We start from the raw sequence: 25,742 nt of genomic DNA, 5'->3' as shown, positions 1-25,742 counted from the left end.
GTTGCCCCTGGGCATAGAACTTGGGGTGTTCAAGGGGAAGGGGATCATAATTTCTCATTATTAAATATGTTTTTAGTACTTTTTTTTTTCCTTGCACCAAATCATCACAGATAAATAAACACAAAATGATTTCTCAGCTAAATCAACAACATCAAAAGTTATTATTAGGGGGAAATAGTGGAGATTCATGGTGTTTGAATTAAGTCCTACATATTCTTCTTGCCCTCTCTAATCCTATTCCTTCTCCCATATGTTACGGCACCATTATAGATTTAGTTCATTGACAGTAATTTTAAAATGTGGAAATTAAATCATTAGGTAATTCACATACTTCTTCCTTGCAAAGAATAAAAAAATAAATTTCAAGTGAAAGTAGCAACAGGAATGAATAAATGTACCTAAGTTTTCCCAGGGAAAACTACGGTCAATTACTCAATAAATAATAATGGTGCACTTGCTATTATCAGATTTAAATTTCCTGAATTTTCCTCCAATTGAAGATGTTAAACAGTAAATTCAATTCCAAAATTTTCAGTTTTTCTTTAGATGTAAGTTTCACATAGTACATACAAAGAGCTTAATACTTACTTATCAAGGAAATCCTTATCCACCACAGCAGTGATGTCAAGAAGAGGATTTCCCAGTCCAAAGAGAATATTTTCACTAAAAAAACACAAAATACAAGCACAAGTTAGAAATACTTCTGAAAGTAAGGTGATGTGTAAAATGCACAAATATAAAAGTAAATATCTTCACTCTACCTTGGAAATAAACTTAACATACTAGTTTATTAAACCTCTGATTTGCCTATTACATGTAGGACAACACTTTAGAGGAAGCACAAAGCCATTTAGAAAGGAGAATGACTTTTAAACTGGATGAAATAAAACAACAAAAGAAGAAACCAGATCATGTGATTTTTTTCCACAATATTTAACAGCTAATGACTAAAGCTAATTAAATTCAATTTTTTTTTAAGGTCTATCACAATAAAGTTTTATACTCAACAAACATGATAGATATTTAACTCTCTCTAGACAGTAAAATACTGAATTAATGGAAGTTTATCAGGGAGCATACAGCAAGTCCTGGAGGAATCCAGGCAACAGCCTTACCCTTGAAAAACTGAATGACTGGGGTGGGACCTTCACAATGGGTATCATAGATAGTGTAATTTTCAGTTACATTTAACAGACTTTGAGGGAGTCTGTTTTCCATAACTGATTACAATACGGCTCAAAACTGAGGGAAAGACAGAACTCCACCACAACTGATAACAACTGACAGCAAGAAATGGACCAGAGGCCATAATAGCTGGGTCAGCCTCAATGAGGGCCATTCTTCTAGTTTATGCAATAAAATCTGCCTCTGTGTAATTTCCCATTGGTATCTAGTTTGCTCAAGCTCTCTTCCAGTTGCCTCCAAACCAGTTACCATCCTCACCATTTGGAGATTATTAGTAATATCAATAGGACTGATACCCAAAAGTTTCTTTAGGAGAAGGAGGTATAGCCTACAATTATAGTGTAAAATGATTTAGAAGACTGAATTACAGTCTCTTATTAAAATCACAGATTGGGCAACTATGGCTGAATATGCAATTAAGAGAAATTTGTCCCTTTTTCTATTTAAAGAAAGATGATGGGGGAGGGATAAAAGACAATGCATTTATTTATTCACACAGGCATTTGTAATCAAAATAAAAGTCTAATATAAAAAGAAAATAATTGCTTAGAAAATGAAGGATCAACAGGCAGATACAGTAAAACGTGACCATCATTTCATTAGGGACTTCTCTGCCTGATTTGTGTATTATTAGTCAAACAAAAAAACTCTTAAAACTTGTTTATTTTTCTTTAAAAAAGCACAGGGGAGATGCTTCGTTGTTTCTTTTTATTCACACTTTTTAAGTGTTCAGTTCAATATATACAGTAATGTAACCACCACCAAAATCAAAATATGAAACATTTCCATCATCACAAAAAAATATCCTCCTGTCCCCATGTCAGTCTCTCCACCCCCAACTGGTCCCCTCTTGGTTCTAAGGAATGTAACTGTGATACTTCTTTTTAAGAAGTCAGTCCTTTGCACATCTCCTGCATTCTCAAAATAGTTCATTACACTCTATTTGAAAATTTATTAAAAATAATATTACCAAATTAATTCAACCTCTCTGGGCCTATGGTTTCTACAAAGAATTATGGGGGAAAATGAGCACACTGAATCACAATAACCATGTTTAAACTCATTCCTAAACTTATTTGTCCAACAAAACCTTTGCTTATGAACAAAAATGGACAAGAATATGTAAAATGTGATTCAGAGCTCCGTGTGTAAAGGACAAAAGAGGAAGAACTTATACACTGACTACTGTTCCTCACTGCAAGAAGTACACAGCATGGGCCCTGATGAGAGATGCTGTCAAGTTGGAATTGTCCGGAGCCTGTGTGGAACCTGTTGCAGCAACAGTGGCTAAGGTAAGAGGTGGGGACAATAAAATTTAAAATAGCAGATAAAAGGTGTCTTCAAACAGTAAGTTAAGTAAAAACTATACAATTATTTCCAAAAGCAAATAAGTTTAAACAACTCACGTCGTTTTCCTCTCCATCACTGTACATAAATGAGAAACTATTATATGATTTCATTCTAATATGACAAATTAACTTTGTTAAAAACACTAATTCTTCAAAATGGCTAGTTTCCTAAATATAAATGAGTGTCCAGGCCAGTAAATACTGTATCACCCTTCTTAAACAATAAAGATACTATTTAAGTAAGCATTTATTTTGAACTTGTCCTATTAGATGTGAACAAGATGGGGGCTGGTCTATGGCCAAAAACTATGACTAACCCATACTAGGATTATTAGTTTGTTCCAAATGTTAGCAATGTCTTTTTCCTGGAATGGATGCTAGGGTGAAAGATTCTGAATGACTTTTTCTTTCTTTCTTTTTTTTTTTTTGGTCAGTAATTTTGAAGTGTCTCATAATTCAGGCTCCATCCAACATAAACCTATACTATAATTATTATTTTGTTAGACAACCTACAAACACTATATACCGACATAGATATTACAGTAAAAGATCCTGAGAAAACTTTGTCTTGTTTATTGATATATTTATATTGATTAGCCCTCTGGTCAGCGAAAATATTTAGTTACATCTGGTGCCAGAATAAACACTATTGATGAGTGTCCTTAACTGTTACAGCAATCATCCCCTTTTTAAATTCAGAAACCTCAACTTCATATGTGATTCCTCTCTCTCCATCAATAAGCACCATTCTTAGTAGTAACTGCATCTTCTTGGTTTGTTCCAACAGTTCATCTACCAGGAACCACACAATATCCGACTGGTGCTGCCTTTAACTAGGTGCTCTACAGACCTTGCCTAAATTCCTACACTGCTGCTATTTTTTTAGCCACAATAAATTCTGTACAATATCACCGAACTATATTATTTAAACAAATAATGATATTTTTCCACTTAAAAGTTATCCCCCTTACAACTATGTAGAGGATAAAATACAAAAGCCTTTTTTAACATAAAAGACATTGAGTCTAGCTGGAACCTACAATATTTCATCAAATCTGAGATGCCATGAATCATAAAATTCCAACTTCCCATGGAGACTGCAAGGCATAAATGCATCTAAGAGTTGTTAAAATGTGAAGAAATGTGCATATTACAACCACTGAAATACAGTGCCTCTCTAACTTTATCTCTCACCATTCTAACACATACAATCCATTTTCTAATCATAATACTTCACTGTACCCTGAAAGACTGACTGTAAGGTCCTTCCCCTATACTTCTGTGCCTAGCAAACGCCCATTCATCTTTTTAAAATTTCTCGTATGCCAGCTCTCTTAGAAAATCTTTTCTGCCCAACTCGTACCCAAGGGTTCCCATGTAAAAGTGTACAGGCTGTCCCCTGCACAACTTCAAAGGGTGCAGTTCACAATGTGAATGATAGCTCCTATAAACTAAGGCACTGCTGCCCACCTCCTAGTTTTACTCATTCCTCCTCCCTAGGTTCTGTTAAGTTCTTTGATGAACTTTAAATTGATTTTAAGGGTTGCTTTGTACTTTATCTCAATCAACTTATCTCAACATAAAAGGTAAAGTTTTTGTTTGTTTGTCTTTTTAACCTTAATTACATTTGTATTCTCAATGGCTGGCATATGATAATCACAAGGGCCTTGAGGGATTTTGCAATTCCAGATTCTGACTTCTATCAACAGACTGCTGCTTACCTCAGGCTCCCATAGATCAGGGCTGGGTCTAGAGTAAGGTTAAATTTTAAAGGTACTTACGTCAAAGGTCAAATAATAGAACACTAATTCAAAATAGGTTGTAATAGAGTTCCCTGATGGCCTAGTGGCTAGGATTCCAGGCCTTCACTGCCGTGGCCCGGGTTCAATCCCTGGTCAGGGAACTGAGATCCCACAAGCTGTGCAGCACGGCCAAAAAGAAAGCAACAACAACAACAAAAAAATAGGTTGTGATAAGTTAAAAATGAATATTGCACTTCCTAAAGCAATCACCAAATGAGAACACAACAAGGTATAGCTAAAAAACCCAATAAACAACATAAAATGAAAAATTAAAATATAGTCAATTTAGAAAAAAAAAGCATTAAAGACATAATAACACACGGGATAAATGGAAAACAAAAGATGGTATACATAAACCCAACCATATTAGTAGTCACACTAAATGTAAATGGATAAACATTGCAATTGAAAAATAAAGACTGTCACACCGGATTTTTAAAAAATGCCATTTACTAGAGATACATTTTAAATATAAAGACAGAGAGAGTTTAAAAACAAAAAGGTTGGATAAGAAGACATACCATGCAAACACTAATCATAAAAAACCTACAGTGGCTATAATTAATATCAAACAAGGCAGACATCACCAGATATAAAAGGATTTCATAAAAATAAGCAGGTCAATTCACCAAGAAACAAAATAAATGCCTTCAAAATACTTGGGAAGAAAAAAAGAAAACCTGAGAGAAACACAAGAAATAGACAAATTCAGTCTTAGTTAATTGTAACACCCCTCTTTTAGTAGTTAGTAAAACAAACAACACAAAAAGACAAATTCAGTCTTAGTTAATTGTAACACCCCTCTTTTAGTAGTTAGTAAAACAAACAACACAAAAATAAGGTAGGGAATCACACTACTGGATATTTGTCCTAGAGAAATGAAAACTTAAGTTTACACAGAAATGTGTACACAAATGTTCATAACAGCTTTACTGATAATAGTAAAAAATTGGAAACAACCCAAATGTCCTTCAATAGGTAACTAGGTAAACAAACTGTGGTACACCCATACAATGGACTAATATTCAGCATTAAAAAGGAATGAACTATGATACAACTTGGATGGATCTCAAAGGCACTGTAGTGAGGGAAAATAAAAGCCTTATCTATGTGTTACCTACTGTAAAATTCTATTTATATACCACTCTCAAAATGACAAAATTACATTGACTGAGAACGGATCAGGAGTTGCCAACTGTTAAGGCTGGGGGGGAGGGTGTGACCATATACGGATAACACAAAGGAGTTTCTTTGTGGTGACAGAACAGTTTAATACCCTAATTGTGTTAATCTGGAATCTGGACATGATAAAATTTCGAGGAACTACGCACCACCACCATGTCAATAAAAGACAGTGTATGCAAATGCTGGTGATATTCTAATAACATCTATAGTCAACTTAATAGTACTAAACCAACATCAATTTCCTGGTTTTGGTAAGATACTGTGGTTATGTAAGATTTATAATTGGGGGAAGTTGGGTGAAGAGTGCATAGGAACTCTCTATACTCTTTTTGCAACTTCTTGTCTTTCAAAATTAAACAAAAAAAAGAAACTTGTATTTTAAAAGAAAGAAAAAGTAATATTTTTAAATGTTTAAGAAACAATTAGGGTGATAACATCAGGAATGGCAGAATAAGGGCCTCCAAAACTCCTCTCTTCCATAAAAGCAACAAGAACACTCGCAAAAAAAGTCAAAATCAACACTTTCAGAACTCCACATGTTAACCAAAGGCTTGCAACACCTGAGGAACATTTATTCAAGGGGAAAAAAAAGGCTGAATCTCAGTAAAAACAGCAAGCTTTGTGGCATTTTAACTTGCCCTATTCCCATCCCCCCTCCCCAGCTCCAAGGCAGCCTTAAAAGCAACAGCCCCAAAACACAGTGGAAACCAGGGGCCTACCAGCCACTGGATGAGTTGGAACAGAACTGGAGCTCTTTCAAAGCCCCATTTTCAGAAAAGTGCTATTATTTGAGCTTACTGGCAGTTACCCGAAAAACTCCTACTCCAAGACTTCTCATTACTTGACCTGACTCAGAGTTTCCCCAGTACTAACAGCCTTTTCCCCCGGGGCATTTGTCAAAAACAATCAGCTGCAATTGTTTAACACCCCAGCCATCTGAAGCAGTTGTGGCAAACAAGCAGCTAACCAAAAAAACTTAAAAGGAAAAGTGGGGCATGAGATATCCATAAGGGGTTTTGAAAAGTTCTGAATATTCCTGAGAATCTAGGAGACCATGTATTATACATATGCCCTGGCCTGTGGGCATGCTCAAGAAAGACCTGAAAAGGTACTAAGCAATCATCTCTGAGCACGAGGCTCTGCACAAGCAGGAAATAGAGGCCATGGCAGCATTGTAAGCCTGGCTGGGCACTGATGGTATGCCTCATCAAGCACATACAGCCTCTCAGCAGATACTGCTAGACAAAAACAAGTATTGGCAAGAACACAGAAAAATTGGAATCCACATTGCTGGTGGAGACATAAAATGATGCTGCCAGCTTGGCAAAAAAGTTTGGCAATTCTTCAAAAATATAAACATAAAGTTACCATATGACCCAGCAATTCCACTCCTAAGTCCAAAAACTTGGACATGAATGTTTATAGCAGCATTATTCATAACAGCCAAAAAATGGAAATAAAAATATCAATCAACTGATGGATAAACAAAATGTGGTCTATACATACAATGGAATATTATTCAGCCATAACAAGGAATAAAATACTGATACATGTAACAACATAGATGAACTTTGAAAACATTATACTCAGTGAAGGAAGCCAGGCACAAAAGCCCAAATATATGATTCCACTTATGAAATGTCCCGAATATGGCAAATTCACAGAGACAAGGTAGATTAGTGGTTACCAGGGGATGGGCAGGGGAAATGGAGAGTAACTGCTAACAGGTATGAGGCTTCATTTGGGGATGATGAAAAAGTTCTGAAATTAGATAGTAGTGATGGGAGGCAAAACCCTGAATATCCTAAAAACCACTGAGCTGTACAGTTTTAAATGGTGCATTTTATGGCATGTGAATTATATCACAATTTAATAATTAATAATAATTAGTTAATAACTAAGTAAATAAAACAATTAAACTAATTGGTATTTATAGAACAATACACCCAACAACTGCAATATTCATTTACTGAATAAACGATGTGTAAAACAACTACACTGAAAACCTCAAAATATTGTTGAGTGAAATTAAAGACTTTAAAAACACATGTAGGGCTTCCCTGGTGGCACAGTGGTTAAGAATCCACCTGCCAACGCAGGGGGCACGGGTTCAAGCCCTGGTCCAGGAAGATCCCACATGCCACAGAGCAACTAAGCCCATGCACCACAACTACTGAGCCTGTGCTCTAGAGCCCGTGAGCCACAACTACTGAAGCCCGCGTGCCTAGAGCCCATGCTCCCCAACAAGAGAAGCCACCGCAATGAGAAGCCCGCGCGCCGCAATGAAGAGAACCCCCGCTCGCCGCAACAAGAGAAGGCCTGCATGCAGCAACGAAGACCCAACACAGTCAAAAATAAATAAATTTAAAAAAAAACACACATGTAACATTCACCAAAACAGACCATAGATGAGACTATAAAACTCATCTCAATAGATATCAAAGGACTGAAACTTAACACTATGTTCTCTCTTGATACATATAATACAGATATATGCTTATAATGTGTAAACAATATATTCTCCAAATATCATGGAATTAAATAGAAAATCAATTTTTAAAAATAACTTAAAAATCCCCAAATATTTAGAAATTAAACAGTAAACTTCTAAATGACCTGTGGATGACAGAAATCACACTAGAAATTAGAAAATAATTTGAACCGAACACACATATCAAAATTTGTATGATGTAGTTAAAAAAGTACTGAGGGGAACATTTTATATATGAAATGCACATGTTAGAAAACAAGAAAGGTTTAAAATCAATGGTCTAAACTTCTAACTCAAAACAAAATGGAAAAAGAGTAAATTAAATCCAAAAGAGTAGAAGCCAGAAAATAAAAATATGACAGCAAAAATAAATGAAATCGATTAAACAAATGAATGAATGAATGAAATAGAAAACTATTACAAAAATAGAAGTTCAGGGGCTTCCCTGGTGGCGCAGTGGTTGAGAATCTGCCTGCCAATGCAGGGGACACGGGTTTGAGCCCTGGTCTGGGAAGATCCCACATGCCGCGGAGCAACTGGGCCCGTGAGCCACAACTACTGAGCCTGCGCGTCTGGAGCCTGTGCTCCGCAACAAGAGAGGCCGTGATAGTGAGAGGCCCGCGCACCGCGATGAAGAGTGGCCCCCGCTCGCCGCAACTAGAGAAAGCCCTCACACAGAAACGAAGACCCAACACAGCTAAAAATAAATAAATAAATTTAAAAAAAAAAAAAAAAAAAATAGAAGTTCAACAAAACCCAAATCTGGGCTTTTGAAAAGATTAATACGTTTGATAAATCCCTAATAAGAATGATCCCAAAAAGTTAAAAAAAAAAAAAAAAAAGGCATGGGAGGAGTACTAATACCAGGAATGAAAAAGGGGACATAAAACAGTTCCTACAGGCAGTAACAGTATACTATAAACAACTTTTTAACAATCCAACAATTCAGAATAAATTTCTTTAAAAATGCAACTTACCAAAACTGACACAGGAAAAAATGTTAAATCTGAATACTCATTTATCATTTCTTTAATAAGAAATTGAAATCTGTCATTTAAAACCTTTCACCCCTTCATCCAAAATATATTCCAGGCCCAGTTGGCTTCCCTGCTGAATTCTATCAAAAATTTAAAGAAACAGTACCAAGCTTACAAAGCTACAATAATTAAGAAAGTGTGGTATTGGTGTAACAATATACAAATAGGTCAACAGATCAGAACAGTGAGTCCAGGAAAGTCCTACATCTATCTAATCTACTGACTGAGAATCCTTTTGAGGAAACCCTTACACCATAGCAAAAAATCAGCTTAAGATGGATCTTAGACCTAAATGTGAAGGTTGAAACTACAAGGCTTCCAGAAGAAAACATAAGAGAATAGTTTCACAACCTTGGGATAGAAGAAGGAAAGATTTCTAAGAACCCAAAAAGTAATATACATAAAATAAAATAAATCAATGAATTCAATTTCAAATTTTAAAACTTCTGCTCCCAAAAGACACTGTTATGAAAATGAAAAGACATGGCTCAGGGAGAAAATATTTGCTACACAGGAAGGTATGTATGTTTGTTTGTAATATCTAACAAATAACTTGTATCTGAAGTATTGAAAGAATTACAAATCAGCAACAAAAAGACAGCTTATACTTACAAATACCGTATTTACAAATATGGGTAAGACTTGAACTGGCAGTTCAAAAGAAAAGATAAGCAAATGGTCTATAATCACATTATTAGCAATCAATGAACTAAAACTACAATGAAATATAACTACACGCCCATCAGAATGGCTAAAATCAAAAATGCCAAACATTGTCAAGAAAGTGGAGTAACTGGAACTCTTATAACACTGAATGTTTAATGTATTCTGTTTTCTATTTTAGAAAACAGTTCGGTGGTTTCTGAAGTTAAACATCCATTTACCCTAGAACACAGCAATTCCACACCTGGGCATTTACCCACATCCACACGAATGTTCATGGCAGCTTCATTTACAATAACCAAACCCTGAAAACAAGCCAAAGTCCATCAACAGAATTGTTGCTATATCCATATAATGGGATCTTACTCAGCAGTGAAAAGGAACAAACTATTAACACACACATCAAAATGGATGAATATCAAAATTGTTATTGAACAACAGTAATCAGATAAAAGTAATCAGACACAAATAGTACTTACCGTATGATTCCACTTATATGAAGTTATAGAATATACAAAACTAATCTCTACTAATAGAAGCCAGAAAATGATTGCCTGGATGGTGCAGGGAATGAGATTGATTGAAAAGAGGCAGGAGGGACTTCCCTGGTGGTCCAGTGGGTAAGACTCCGGGTTCCCAATGCAGGGGGCCTGGGTTCGATCCCTGGTCAGAGAACTAGATCCCGCATGCGTGCCACAACTAAGAGTTCACATGTAGCAACTAAGAAGTTGGCATGCTGCAACTAAGAAGCCCACATGCAGCAACTAAGACTGGGCGCAGCCAAAATAAATAAATACATAAATAAATAAATACTTTTTAAAAAAGAAAAGAGGCAGGAAAAACTTTCTAGGAGATGAACATGTCTTGTAAGTTGATCTGGGTGGTGTTTTACACAAATACTTTTTTTCCCCCAAAATACAGTGAACTTAGGATCTGTGATTTTACTATATATGAATTATATTGTTGGCATTTTTTAAAAAGTAAACAAACTAGGAAAATATCTGTGTCCCTTAGGCTATGTAAGGCCAGTCCTTCCATTTAAGCCTGTGCATACTGGCATGCCTTCTTGCAAACTCAAGGAAATAATCTCTTCCCTCTGTCCAGCATCATCTGTTTTTTCACTTTCTACTGTATCATTCTTTTCAGCATACAAATACGCTGAAACTTCTGCCCCTCCCTCCCAAAAAACCTCAAAGACACATATATCTCCAACTATTATTTCCCTGCTCCCCATTACAGTAAAAACACTTCTAAAAGATTGTGCTATTAAATAGCAAGGTTCCCTAAACAAGATAAAATCATTAATTTAAAATTCAATTTTCAGGAGCACATGTGTGACATACTAATGACTAACAATTACATAGCAATTTGCAGCTTATAAAGCATTTTTATGTATGTTCTTGCCTTTAAATCCTCATAATAACCCTGTAGTGTAGGTATTGCTATTATCTGTTTAAGAGAAACAAAAGGTTCAGCAAAGTTCTATAACCTGCCAAAGGTCAGACAACAAATAAATGATACCTAACTTCAAATCATGTGCTTTCTTGTTCAATATACTACTCTGAGACAGTAAGAACTCTCAACACAATAAAAATGTTCGACCAATGCAAAATATCCAAATCTAGCCAAAATAAGCTAATATTCCATCACCTTATGGTCGTATTTCAAGTAACATTTAAACAACCAAAATCTACTACAACAAAATTATTATAGTGTGTAAGTGGTAACTAGATAATTTATTATCCAAATGGGATACTTTTGAGAATAAAGGAAGAGCTATTAATAATTATGCCAGGATAAAAGGCATGATCCAGGACTGTCTTGGGCAAACTGGGACATATGGTCATCCTATTTATAAGCCAGCTATGCTATGTGAAAATAAGAATTCAGACTTACGTTTTATTACAGTATGTTTTAAAATAACGTTTTAAAACTGAGTAGGTATGAAGAGGTAAATAGGCGTGATTGTTAACCAATGTTACAGGAAAGGGTTAACATTTAAACAGTCTAGACATTTTGGTTCCATTTCATCTTTGACAGTTCTGCTTAATATAGCAATACTGTGGCTGGAAAGATTTGGAATTAGAAAACCTTGTATGCTTTTTCAAACAAAGATGACCTATTTATAAATGAGTATTAACAGCTGACATTGCAGTTCTCCAAGGGAAAGATTCCTGCTTTAGATCTTCAAAATATTTCATAAATGAAACAATTTCATTTTTCATTTTATTTTAAAAACTCATTAGCCTCACTAAGAAGTCTCATGGCATAAAAAAGTTTGTACAATAATATGAAATTTATAATTCTTAAGACACAAGTCCTGAAGTGAGTTTGAAAATTCTGTTTAAAGGTTCTAAAGATACCAAATCAACAAAACAAGGCAGTTTCAGTCTTAGCCAGAATTTAGTCTCGATATGAATGTTCTCCATCTGAGTGGCTTGGCAGATCCTACTGGATGTACCTCAAAGTCTTGAGTGTTAGGAGAAAAATACCCCAGGACCCCACCCACAGCCCACATAAATTTCCCAATGTAGGCTTAACCCACAGAAGTGGTTACAGAATTATCATGTAGGGCAGTCATGTCAAGTCCCAGAATAGTCTTAAACCAAACCTGACCTGTCTGGGAAAGCCAAAGAATTGGGTTCCTCAGCTCTACAGCAAACACTCTCCCTGTCTCCGTACCTCATTTTCCCAGTCTTCCCTGGCACAAACTCAAGCTGTAAGCAATGCCCAAAACCAGATGAGACATTCATGTCAGGAAGGCAATATTCATAGGAGTATTTTGAAATACTGTTGGCTCACTGAAAAGTGCATAATGTAGGAGTTAGGAGACCTAAATTCTCTCTTAAGCTCTATCACTGCCAAACTAGGATATATTACTTCACTTTGGGCCTCAAGGTCCAGTATAGAAAAAGAAAAAGAGTAAAATGGTGACTTCCCTGGTGGTGCAGTGGTTAAAAATCCACCTGCCAATGCAAGGGACAAGGGTTCGATCCCTGGTTGGGGAAGATCCCACATGCCGCTGAGCAACTAAGCCCGTGCACCACAACTACTGAGCCTGTGCTCTAGAGCCCGTGAGCCACAACTACTGAGCCTGCGTGCCCCAACTACTGAAGCCCACGTACCTAGAGCCCGTGTTCCGCAACAGGAGAAGCCACTGCACCACAACGAAGAATAGCCCCCGCTCGCCACAACTAGAGAAAAGCCCGTACACAGCAACTAAGAGCCAATGCAGCCAAAAATAAATAAAATTAAAAAAAAAAAAAATTAAGAGAAAAAAAAAAAGAGTAAAATGCTCTCTAATATTCTCTTCTAGTCCTGACATTCTACATTTTCCTATGTCTCCTGAATTTTAACTCAAGTGTCAACTTTCCTGTTGGGGCAATTAAAAATGTTTTATTATTTCTCACATGAAGACAAGCTGGAATCTGATATACGTAATCTGATAATCGGCTTTACAGGATGTAAACTCTTCATTAGTAATGGTGTAGTAGAGTAGAATACAAATAATAGTAAAAGTCAAAGAATCAAATTCTCCAGCCAAACTTATTCAAAGATTTTAAATTCTTTTGATTTAAATGTTTAGGAATTCATAATAGTTGAATGCTACACTGGAAAGGGCACTAAACTAGGTATCTAGAGATCTGGGTTCTAGTTCAAGATATGCAACTACTTGTGTGAACCTGAACAAATCACAGTATCTCTTGGCTTCAGTTTCTTCAACTGTAAAATGAGGGAATTAGGTCAGTTCACTTCCTGTTTAAAAAATATAAGATTTAAACATTTATTTTCAGACGACACCATTCTCTAAGGGGACCAAATTGCTTTCAACAAGAAGAGAATACTCCATTTATAAAACGCCTTAAAATATAAGAACACTTTCATATCTAACCAGCAACGCTGTGGAATACATATTTGTATCACCATCACTGAGTATTCCATTAAACAAATGTCCAGAGAAGGAAAAAAGAGAAAAAGAAGATCAGTAACTCAGAAAAATACCCTCAATTAGAACCTAGGTATGTTGACCACTGGCCCTCACTTGTTTCCAATCCTATTGAGGTATTCTGTCGTAGTCATTGCGAGGAGTCACATACTACTATATTTAGCAGCAAATATTTTGTGTGGTATAAAAAACAACATTAGACACAAAGTCAGATTTTGATAGCTTGGTGACCTTGATCATTCTCCGCACCAGTATTAAAAGCAAGTAGGTAGTACCCATCCTTTCGGCTACCGTTAAACTGGGTACAAAATGGGTATATGCCTAACATCATAAACGTGAAAACTAAAGGTATGACAAAATTGCATTAAATGCAGTCCTCACTGGGAACCAGCTGCTATCTGTAGGATTACCAACCCATTTAAAACTGTCACCACATATATAGAGTTGCTTCAACTTCAGTAGTCTCCCTGCCTACTCCTAAACCTAAGTTATTAAGTTCCTTGGAGGACTACAGGAAAGCAAGAGAGTTACTATAGATGTCTTTCAGAATACTCTAAAATTTTTGTTCACAGAAGCAGCTTTTTCAGGAAATTTTAGTATGTTGTTTTTATAAAGGTATCATGCAGAGCACTATATCATGGATATCTGGATTCAGTTCCTAACTCTGCCACTAACTTATTTTGCACAAGGCACTCAAGTCTTCTTGGTCTCAGTTTCCTCAGGTATAAATGTGGTAGCTGGGTTTAGATAGTATCTAAAAATCTTTTTTTGAGTCATGTCACTATAGTTGAAATCTATGTAAAATGTAGACTAACATCTGAAGAAACAAGGATAAATGTAACTATTAGTAGTTATCTATCCTTCCACAAGTCAAATAAGGCTGGTATTAACCTTTAAATCAGTCTTTTTAATACAACCACCATTCAACCTCTATGTTAAAAAATACATCCTACTGTCACTGGCCGAGCAGTAGAAGCTTTATATTTGGGTTTTTCTCCACTGAAGAGTAGCCAGGAATACGATGATGGATTAATATTGAGTCCACATAAGAAGTGGCCCTTAACATAGAAAGTATTTGACCCACACTCCTAGTTAGTAGCCGGCTACAAAGACGGGAGTTGGGAGTGGGAAGAGGGAGCACTGACTAGGTTTAACAGCATAATCCTAATTCATCATAAAATACTGTTAGCATTAAAAGCTAGACTTGTATGTCCCAATACAATTTATTGTGAAATCTTTCCATGTTGATCTCCACACTTCAGTACCCCAATTCCTCCTTCTGCATAATGAGGTAAATACTCTTTGTGTTAATATAGAATTACGCCGTTTAAGAGAAACTGCATCCCAGTTCAGCACAGTTATGTATCTTACTTTAACTTCCCTGAGGGTCGGGTTCTCAAGTCATTTCTTAAACATTGTGTAGTCAAATTCACCACTGAGAAACCATTAAATCACCACGACTTAGGCTGCTGGAAGCTCACAGACCAAAATTTAACTAATTTTATTCTCTTCACATTTGTGCTGGGGCCTCCCTTTCTCTGCGACAATGAAGGCCAAGATCTACTTTAAAAGAGGCAGTTCAGAACACTCAGTAAATAAGGCAATTTATCTCTTTTTATAAACAGTTTCATTAGCATAAGGTAAACATTCAGTCAATGCTACCTGCAGACATTGGACAGGGCCATTATCCTGTCGCCATTACCAAAAAAGAACGTTCCAAACTCTGGAAGAGCAATTGAAGGAAGCCTCTCTTTTATTGATCTCATTGTATACCTACTAACTCATGAAACCCATATTGCGTGTGACTCTCAGATAAAAGTAGGTAAACAGATGGTACCTGGGGAACCAGAGTACTAATTCCAGTCATAAGCAAACATTTTTGGGACACACAATTTCACAACTTGGTGGCAATCTACCTGCATCAAAGGGCCAACTTTGCAGGTCTGCACTGGGCCACCAACGAAGTTGTCAGAAGGCATGACACGCGGGCATGGACACGCCCGGTGCACGTCACACTTCCCCAGGCCTCGTGCTATCCCGGGGGAGGGAAAATAGCTACATTTTCACGAGAAACCCACTACGCTCACCAGCAAGCTTCAAACCCTTTAATCTGGGTAAGGGTCACCTCAGCGGTGCGGCTACTCGCAGGGCTCCGCCATGTACCTCAGCCCCCAAAACTTCTGAGGAAGGCAGAAATGACCAAATGAAAAGTGCAGAGAGAGCCTCCAACATGAGGGGGACCGGTGGCACTGGGAGGCTCCAGAACACCCAAGAGAAGGGGCGACAGTTCTCCGACAGCCAGGAGGCTACTGCCCAGCAAGCGCGCAGTTTAGGCTGCCGCTCTGTCTCATTACCTGATGGCCGTCATGGCTTCACCTTCCTGCCCCACGCAACAGCGTTCGCGTCCGATGCTCTGCGTCCGCACGGGCGGCAGCAGCAGGTACCACAGCCACTGCTCCTGGGCTCAGCCACTCAGCGACAGGCAGCGCGTCCTCACACACCCCGCGCGCGGGCGGCCCCCCCTAAGCCGGCCGCACGCGCTGATTGGCCGAGCCCGGAAGGGGCGGGCGCTCTGCCCCGGGCCCGCGGCCCGAGACTAGCCGAGGCCGCCTCGGGCAACTGCAAGCCGCCCGCGCGTCTCGTGCAGGTTCGCCGGCGCGCGGGCTAGCGTGGTGGCTAGCGGGCGCGGTGGCCATCTTGAGTCCTGGTAACGGAGTTCCCCCCTACTCCTGGCTTACGGGGCACGAGGATGGGTGCCCGCCTCAAAAATGGCCGCCCCGAAAGGCAACCGGCTTGTCAGTCACATGGCCGTGTCTACCTTGGCCAGCCCAGGTCGCTTTAACAGGACGTGGGACAGGGACGGAGTCAGGGTAATCTTCGGGGATGGGGTTTAACAGCCTGAAAACCCATCTGCAGAAAAGCAGCAGCCGCCTGGGAAACCTCAGCCCGGGTAGAATCGATCGCGTGGCAACAGCAGCACATGTTTTAATTCGAACTCGCAGCCTTTTAAGAGTCAAATGCTGAGTCTTGTGGTCCCCAAACGTTTTTGAAATTCAGAAACACTTAAAACAGGCTCTTTAATACAGAAGTGTCCACGGTCTCACTATAAACCTGTGAATCAGAACCTAGAAAGGTGAGGCCCATACACTGGTATTTTTAGCAAGTTCCCGGGTGATCCAGGTACACGTGCAAAGTTTTAAAACCTCTGGGCCAAACTAGCCCACTCAGACTACCTGCTTGACACACTAATTGTCAGACTTCCTCACTTTTCTGAAAAGTACGAAGCGCTCTGAAGTAAGCATCTAATGCCATAGGGAAAAACTGGAAGAACCCTAACTCTTGGAGCTAGCCTTACAATTTAGTGGGGGTTAAAGGATTTAAGAAACTGATTCTGAACCACTAATAAAAAACAGGTAAGGGGCTTTCCTTGTGGTGCAGCGGTTAAGAATCCGCCTGCCAATGCAGGGGACACGGGTTCGATGTGACCATCGAAGACCCAACGCAGCCAAAAATAAATAAATAAGACAGGTAAATCAATTCCAACTACGGGAAGGACAGAATGGAGGATAATCAGTAAGCGCTTTATGACCTAAATAGTTTTTATTTATTCCCTGTGCAAATATTTATATAAACAGACCACAACCTCCAGTGGCATTCATTTACTAACCATTTGGATGGTGATCAAGTCCATAAGTGTGAAATCAGTTACATTAAAAACACAATCCAGGGCTTCCCTGGTGGCGCAGTGGTTAAGAATTCACCTGCCAATGCAGGACACATGGGTTCAAGCCCCCATGGGGGAAGATCTCACATGCTGCAGAGCAGCTAAACCCGTGAGCCACAGCTACTGAGCCTGTGTTCTAGAGCCTGCGAGCTGCAACTACTGGGCCTGCGTGCCACAACTACTTAAGTCCGCGCACCTAGAGCCACGCTCTGCAACAAGAGAAGCTACCACAATGGGAAGCCCCGTGCACCACAACAAAGAGTAGCCCCCACTCGCTGCAACTAGAGAAAGCCCGCACAGCAACGAAGGCCCAACAAGCCAAAAATAAATAAATAATAAAGTAAATAAATTAAAAAAAAACACAATCCAACATGTGATATTGAAGTGTGCATACTGTGACTGAAGGAACTGAATTTTTATTTAATTTTAATTAGCTTAAATTTTAAAACCAAAAGCAAGGTAAAATATTTTTCCATTAAACACAATTTTGTTTTCATTGCACTACATTTCACCTTTTAACTGTGAAAAATTTAGCATCCAAACTGAGACACTGTAAATATAAAATACATACTGAATTTTTCAAGACTTAGTACAAAAAAATTCAGAATATCTCAGTAATAAATTTTGTATTGATTATATATTGAAATAATACTTAGCTACATTGGGTTAAATAAAATATATTAAGATTAAATTAAACTGTTTCTTTTTACTTTTTTAATGTGGCTACTAGAAATTTTTTAATTTTATGTCTTGCATTATATTTCTACCTGACAGTGCTGTTCTACTAAGTTAGCCTTGCTTTTTTCTTACCTATCATTGCCCTGTGACAGAATAATTATGTTCACTAAATGAAATTAGTAGAGACCAATTTACACAAATCTGTCATTCCTTACTAACCATCTGAAACATCAAGTATTCCAAAAGATTTCAAGTTTCCTTCGAAAATGCGCTTTTTTTTTTAGCATTTTTCTCTTTAGTTTGGAAAATCCTACCTAGAATGAAGCCATGTACTATAAATCTGATGTGTTCAGTCCATGAGTAAAGGCTATCAAAAACAGAGCTATACTTGGCTGATTGGGACTTTGACCAAATGTCCACAAGCAGAACTAGTCAATTGTTCCTCTGGATTAAACAAGATCTGAATCAAAGCAGCAGCAGAATAGCAATTTGAAGCAGGGGAGACACTGACTAATTCAAAGGTTTGCCTCCTCCTCTAATGGAAAATGTTAATAGATAACCCACATGAACTAAAGTAAAACCAGGAATAATCCTTAGAACAAATTTCAAAACCTCCATGTAACTTTTAATATGGGATGGAGTATGGTGCTTTTCAAACTTTAATATACATACACATCACTTGAGTGATCTTGTTAAAGTAAGGGTTTGATTCAGCGAGTCTCTATGGTCAAGATTTTGCATTCCTTTATGTTCCCAGATTTTGCCAATTGCTTCTGGTCCATGGGCCATGCTAAGTAGCAACGCTGTAAAGGGAAGTAGCAAGATTGTAAAGATAGCAAGACAGAAGTGACTTGGAACCCCTGCTTGACTTCCTGCATGACCTTGGGCTGGTTCTTAACCTATGTGTCCCTCCGTTTACACATTACATTCTTTTCAGGGCATTGGGAAGATTAAAACTTAATTCTAGTAAAGTCTAATAGAGTCCTCAGCACATGACATGATTATTACTTCGTTGTTACCACACTTCTTAAAATTACATCTCTGGGAAGCATGATATGAAAGCTAACATGAACTCGGCCTTGCGAAAAATAAATGAACTTTTACTCATGCCTAACATAGTTTGTGGACTCCTATTTTTGATTTTTAACAAAAAACTAATTGTGGTACCAAAACAGCTAGATTTGAAACTTTGGTTTTTAACAAATACAGTATATTCTATGTCATTAAGGGATGATAAAAGCCTGCAATATTCAAATATTCAATCAAATTAAAGCCATATCACATTCAAAGATTTTTTAAAAAGCTACTTATTTTTGAGAAGTGACACTTTGCATCTAACAATCAAAACTCTGATTTTTTTACTCATAATCAGTCAACACAACTTTCAAAAAGTGTATTACTTAAAATGTACTTAGGTAACAGTTCATTTCAGCAGGTACAGATACAAAAATGCTATTTCAGTAAACAGGGCTCATGTGTGATTGTTCTTTCAGAGTCAATCAGGTAGAGATAAAAGACATGTTTTTCCAAATAAAGACAGCGGCTTTTTTAATTCACAGCACGTTCCTTTCCTCAGCCTTTCATGCTTTTTTTCTCTTCCACCCAATTTTTCTCAAACACACACACACACACACAGTTAGCTACCGAGTAACCACTAAAAAACTCTTTCAATCAATTTTTTAAGCAATTTATTTCAATCCTATTCTTCACTTTAGGGAAAAGCAGTCAGTTTGAATTATTAACCTTCATTAACTTTCTTCTAATTCAAATAGTTGAATCAAGATCAGTGGGTCAGAATAGTTTGCTCTTGGAAAGATAGATAAGTAAATATTCTATCTACTTTACCTAATCGTGTGGTTAGTCTGCCACTAAAAGCACCTAGATAGCTAACCCCAAATAGTTAAACAAATATGTTTACGGATAGCATAACAAATATGTAGACTAACCTTTTCAAACAAATGCTTCCAAACCCAAAATAATAGCAAAGTTCTCTTCAAACACAACCAGTTTGTTGTTAAGCGTGCAATAAAACAAGTATTTTCATATATTAGTACATTTCTAGAAAGCTTTGTGGCAATATGTGTCACCAATTCCACTTTATAGGCAACTATCATAGATAAAATAGAACAAACATGAACAAAGATGTGTATACCTGGTTATTCATTTCACATTAATAGTAGCAAAAATTTATTATATCCCTAAATAAGCAAAAATAGAGTAATGGTTAAATAAATTACAAAAGAATGTTATGAAGCTACTATAAAATGTTTTCATAGACTTTTTAAGGACAGAGGAAAATGCTCATGATATAATCTTAAGTGAAAAAAGCAAAACAATCCAACAAAAGGAATGTAGAGTATAATCTTGACTATGTTAAAAAATATATATATGCCATATATACACAGAAAAAAGACTGGAAAGAAACACACCAAAATGTTATTACTGGATTCTCTGGAAAGTAGAATTATGTGTCGTTTTGACTTTATTATTTATATTGATCTACTTTATAAATTTTCTACTACATGTTGGTTTTATTAGCATAAAATTTTTGTATTATTAAATTTTAATGGCCTTTCTGAAATGGTTTAAAAATACAAAACTTATTCCTGCTCTTTTTTAAAACCTGTGTCTTTTTAAATCACAACCATCAAAACTACCCTTATTTTTAGAGGAATTAGGCTTACTTTATAAATGTCTCATCTTTTCATGTGTAAAGATTCTTTAAGACAGGAATAACAAAAATAAAATGTCTTTATGATTTTCTTATTTAATTTTAAATCTTAACTTGACAAAAATTAAAAGCATAAGTACCACTTTTAGAGCTTTGCACAGCCTTTAAGAGGCCAGCTGTCACAAGATTGAATGTGGAATATCTTCCTTGCATGTTACTTAAAAATACATCTCCTCATTTCATATGAATGAAAATACTGGGACTTCCCTGGTGGCGCAGTGGTTAAGACTCCCAATGCAGGGAGCCAGGGTTTGATCCCTGGTCGGGGAACTAGATCTCACATGCATGCCACAGCTAAGAGTTCACATGCCGCAACTGGGGAGCCCACCTGCCACAACTAAGATCCGGTGCAACCAAGTAAATAAATATTTTTAAAACGAAAAGAAAATACTGATAAAATAAGATTTTAAAGCAATCTATACCATACTCCAAAAAGAGAAATTTCTTAAGACTTGTCTCCCTAAAATAATTAGTGCCACAGAGTAAAGTTCAGGAGCCGGGGAATAAAGAGATGGGAATTCTAATCCCAGGCCTACCAAAAAAATGTATGTCCTTTGACCATCAGTTTCCTTATCTGAAACGCCAGGTAGTTTGTTACAGGTGACATCTCAGGTCCCTTTCAGTTCTTAATGGACAGTGGAAGAAAAAAACTGTCCACTTGTAACAATACAAATTGGGTTGCTTTTTTAAGAGTTGATCAGTTTTAATGAAAATAAAACACATGCAATTTTACTTAGCTTTCATTATGGACAAAGTTATTCAAAGAAACATTGCTAAATGTATTACCCCAAAAAATATTATAAGAGGTTCACTATTTTTATTTCCTTTTAATTATTATCTGTAGATTCTTATGTCACATTTCACTTTAACATGACATATTCAAACAGAATATAATCTTTAAATGGAACCTGACAATTTATTTCCCAGGAGAATGTGAAGAATATAATAACATTTGATTGACTGAACTTTACTTACTAAGAATTCTTAGCAAAACTCCCTCCCAAGAACACCTACACAGTGCTTCTATATTTTCAGTGAACCACAAATCTTTAAAAGTCAAAGAAAACTTCCAATCTAAAAGTATAGGACAGGGACTTCCCTGGTGGTGCAGTGGTTAAGAATCCACCTGCCAATGCAGGGGAAATGGGTTCGAGCTCTGGTCCGGGAAGATTCCACATGCTGCGGAGCAACTAAGCCCATGTGCCACAACTACTGAGCCTGTGCTCTAGAGCCCGTGAGCCACAACTACTGAGCCCACGTGCCACAACTACTGAAGCCCACGTGCCTAGAGCCCATGCTCCGCAACAAGAGAAGCCACTGCAGTGAGAAGCCCATGCACCGCAACGAAGAGTAGCCCCCGCTCGCGGCAACTAGAGGAAGCCGGCATGCAGCAACGAAGACCCAACGCAACAAAAAAATAAATAAATAATTGATTCTTTAAAAAATAAAATAAAAAAATAGAAGTATAGGACAACAGTGCTTCCCAATTATTTATGCTGCCAAGAATATATCTTGAAACTATATAATTGAATATATCACTATCATTTCACAAAAGGGCATTTTAACATAAAAATGTAAAAAGGACATCACAGAACAAACAGCGCTACCCGAAGTATTTCTGGTAACCTGATGAAGTATATTTTCTATATAAAAGATTTTTCTTATTTTTATTTTACCATAAATCTGGTACTTCACAAACAAGCTTTTAGGAATCAATCACTTGGGAATTCCCTGGCAGTCCAGTGGTTAGGACTCCACGCTTTGACTGCTGAGGGCACGGATTCAGTCCCTGGTTGGGGAACTAAGATCCCACAAGCCGCCGTGCAGCCAAAAGAAAAAAAAAAGGAATCAATCACTCATTAACTCAACAAAATTTTTTTTCTTAATAGATTCATTTATTTTTATTTATTTATTTTTGCTGCGTTGGGTCTTCATTGCTGCGCACGGGCTTTCTCCAGTTGTGGCGAGCGGGGGTTACTCTTCACTGTGGTGCGCGGGCTTCTCATTGTGGGGGCTTCTCTTGTTGCGGAGCACAGGCTCTAGGCGCGTGCGCTTCAGTAGTTGTGGCTCGCGGGCTCTAGAGCGCAGGCTCAGTAGTTGTGGCGCACGAGCTTAGTTGCTCTGCAGCATGTGGGATCTTCCCGGACCAGGGCTCGAACCCGTGTCCCCTGCATTGGCAGGCGGATTCTTCACCACTGAGCCACCAGGGAAGCCCTCAACAAATATTTATTGAGATCTTCTCTACTACTCAATACACTGGAGATTCAGCAATGACCAAGAACATGTACTGCCCTTACAGAACTTATATTCTAGTGAGGAGATATAGATAATCAAATAAACAAGAACATTAAATGATCATAAGTGCTATGCAGAGAATTAAAACCAGCAGATAACATAGAGAAAGGCTCCTTTAGAGTGGGTAGTCAGGGAAGACCTCCAGTAGGAGAAAACTGAATGACAAGGAAGAGCAAGGTGGGGGAAGGAATTCCAGACAGACAGACAGCTCTAAAATAACTGGAAGGCCAGTGTGAAAAAAAGGGGAGGGGCAAAAGGTTGTGGTCAGAGAAAGAAGCAGAACGTCTTAGCTTTGATGAGCCTAAGAAGTTTAGACTTTATTATAAGCAAGACAGGAACCCACTGTAATTAAGTTCTAAACAGAGGAATGACATGATCTGATTTTGTTTTAAAAGATCAACCTGGTTATAGTGTAGAGAATGGATCAAAGGAGCATGAAAGCAGAAAGACTAAATTAAAAGCCTATTACAGTAATAAAGATGACAAATAATTGTGGTTTGAACAATGAAGATAGTGGTGGACATAGAAAGAAGTAAATGCACATTTTGGAGGTATTGGGTTGGCCAAAAGGTTCTTTCGGTTTTTTCCGTAAGATGGCTCTAGTAGCCCTTAGTTGTCTTTAACTTCATTCGAAACAATTTTGTTAGATTGTATTGTGACAGCTGTCATATCAGAGTGCATTTAAAAAAAAAACGTCAAAATTGGTGAATTTTTGTGTAGCCATTTTAATACTGAAGTTGGAAGAAAAAAAGCAACATTTTCAGCATATTATGCTTTATTATTTCAAGAAAGGTAAAAATGCAACTGAAACACAAAAAAAGATTTCTGCAGTGTATGGAGAATGCAACTGATCGAATGTGTCAAAAGTGGTTTGCGAAGTTTCGTGCTGGAGATTTCTCGTGGACGATGCTCCACGGTTGGGTAGACCCGTTGAAGTTGATAGCGATCAAATCAAGACGTTAACTGAGAACAATCAACATTATACCACACAGGAGATAGCTGACATACTCAAAATATCCAAATCAAGTGTTGAAAATCATTTGTACCAGCTTGGTTATGTTAATCGCTCTGACGTTTGGGTTCTACATAAGTTAAGCAAAAAAAAACCTTCTTGACCATATTTCCACATGCGATTCTCTACCTAAACATAACAAAAACATTCTGTTTTTAAAACAAATTGTGACAGGCGATGAAAAGTGGATACTGTACAATGTGGAACAGAAGAGATCGTGGGGCAAATGAAATGAACCACCACCAACCACACCAAAGGCCGGTCTTCATCAAAAGAAGGTGATGTTGTGTATATGGTGGGATTGGAAGGGAGTCCCCTATTATGTGCTCCTTCTGGAAAACCAAGCGATTAATTTCAACAAGTACCACCCACAATTAGACCAACTGAAAGCAGCACTCAACGAAAAGGGTCTGGAATTAGTCAACAGAAAACACGTCATCTTCCATCAGGATAACACAAGACCACATGTTTCTTTGATGACCAGGCAAAAACCGTTACAGCTTGGCTGGGAAGTTCTGAATCACCCGCCGTATTCACCAGACATTGCACCTTCAGATTTCCATCTATTTCAGTCTTTACAAAATTCTTAATGGAAAAAATTTCAATTCCCTGGAAGACTGTAAAAGGTACCTGGAACGGTTTTTTGCTCAAAAAGATAAAAAGTTTTGGGAAGATGGCATTATGAAGTTGCGTGAAATATGGCAGAAGGTAGTGGAACAAAATGGGGAATACGCTGTTCAATAAAGTTCTTGGTGAAAATGAAAAATGTGTCTTTTTTTACTTAAAAACCGAAGGAACTTTTTGGCCAACCCAATAGAATGACAGGAATATGGGGGACTAAGGAAAATAAAGGAGTCAAGAGTAACTCCTAGATTTTAGACTAAATTGGATAAATTTGGACTAAATTGAGTAAATGGCGCTGCTGTTACTGAGATAAAAGGGAAAGACAAGAAAGAAGTTCAAAGGACAAGTTCCAGGGGAGGTCAGGGATAGAGATAAAGACTTGGGAAACAGATTTTTCTTTCTAGTCTTTCTTACTCTGTAATGCCTACTGCTTTCTATTAACAGACTAAAAACAGTTGTCCAGAATTGTATATGCAGTTTCATTTGAACAACACCCTAAGAAGGGAACCATTCTACCTTAGCAGTCACCTGCTAGCAGCCACTAAATATGTATATAAGTAAAATAACAGGTAAAACTTAATGAGTGCTTCAGCAAAGGAAACCATAAACAAGACGAAAAGACAACCCTCAGAATGGGAGAAAATATTTGCAAATGAATCAACGGACAAAGGATTAATCTCCAAAATATATAAACAGCTCATTCAGCTCAATATTAAAGAAACAAACACCCCAATCCAAAAATGGGCAGAAGACCTAAATAGACATTTCTCCAAAGAAGACATACAGACGGCCATGAAGCACATGAAAAGATGCTCAACATCACTAATTATTAGAGAAATGCAAATCAAAACTACAATGAGGTATCACCTCACTCCTGTTAGAATGGGCATCATCAGAAAATCTACAAACAACAAATGCTGGAGAGGGTGTGGAGAAAAGGGAAACCTCTTGCACTGTTGGTGGGAATGTAAATTGATACAGCCACTATGGAGAACAATATGGAGGTTCCTTAAAAAACTA

At 37.5% G+C, this 25,742-nt stretch overlaps 1 protein-coding gene across 4 annotated transcripts in view; it reads right to left on the bottom strand.

Moving 5' to 3' along the window:
* ADK (adenosine kinase) overlaps positions 1–25,742 on the bottom strand; it is a 511,904-nt gene that overhangs the window by 466,768 nt on the left and 19,394 nt on the right. For 3 of the 4 annotated variants that reach the window (XM_068547943.1, XM_068547942.1, XM_068547940.1), the window contains exon 2: positions 589–663. In XM_068547943.1, the coding sequence (XP_068404044.1) occupies positions 589–663 (75 nt within the window). Of the gene's footprint in view, positions 1–588; positions 664–16,012; positions 16,147–25,742 lie in introns of those variants that run through there. The other variant, XM_068547941.1, reaches the window with a different exon arrangement.

The sequence above is a fragment of the Eschrichtius robustus genome, chromosome 7 (assembly GCF_028021215.1).
Source record: "Eschrichtius robustus isolate mEscRob2 chromosome 7, mEscRob2.pri, whole genome shotgun sequence".
In the NCBI taxonomy this organism is placed as follows: domain Eukaryota; kingdom Metazoa; phylum Chordata; class Mammalia; order Artiodactyla; family Eschrichtiidae; genus Eschrichtius; species Eschrichtius robustus.
The sequence above is the reverse complement of the archived record's forward strand: the minus strand, read 5'-3'. Positions and strand labels throughout refer to the sequence as shown.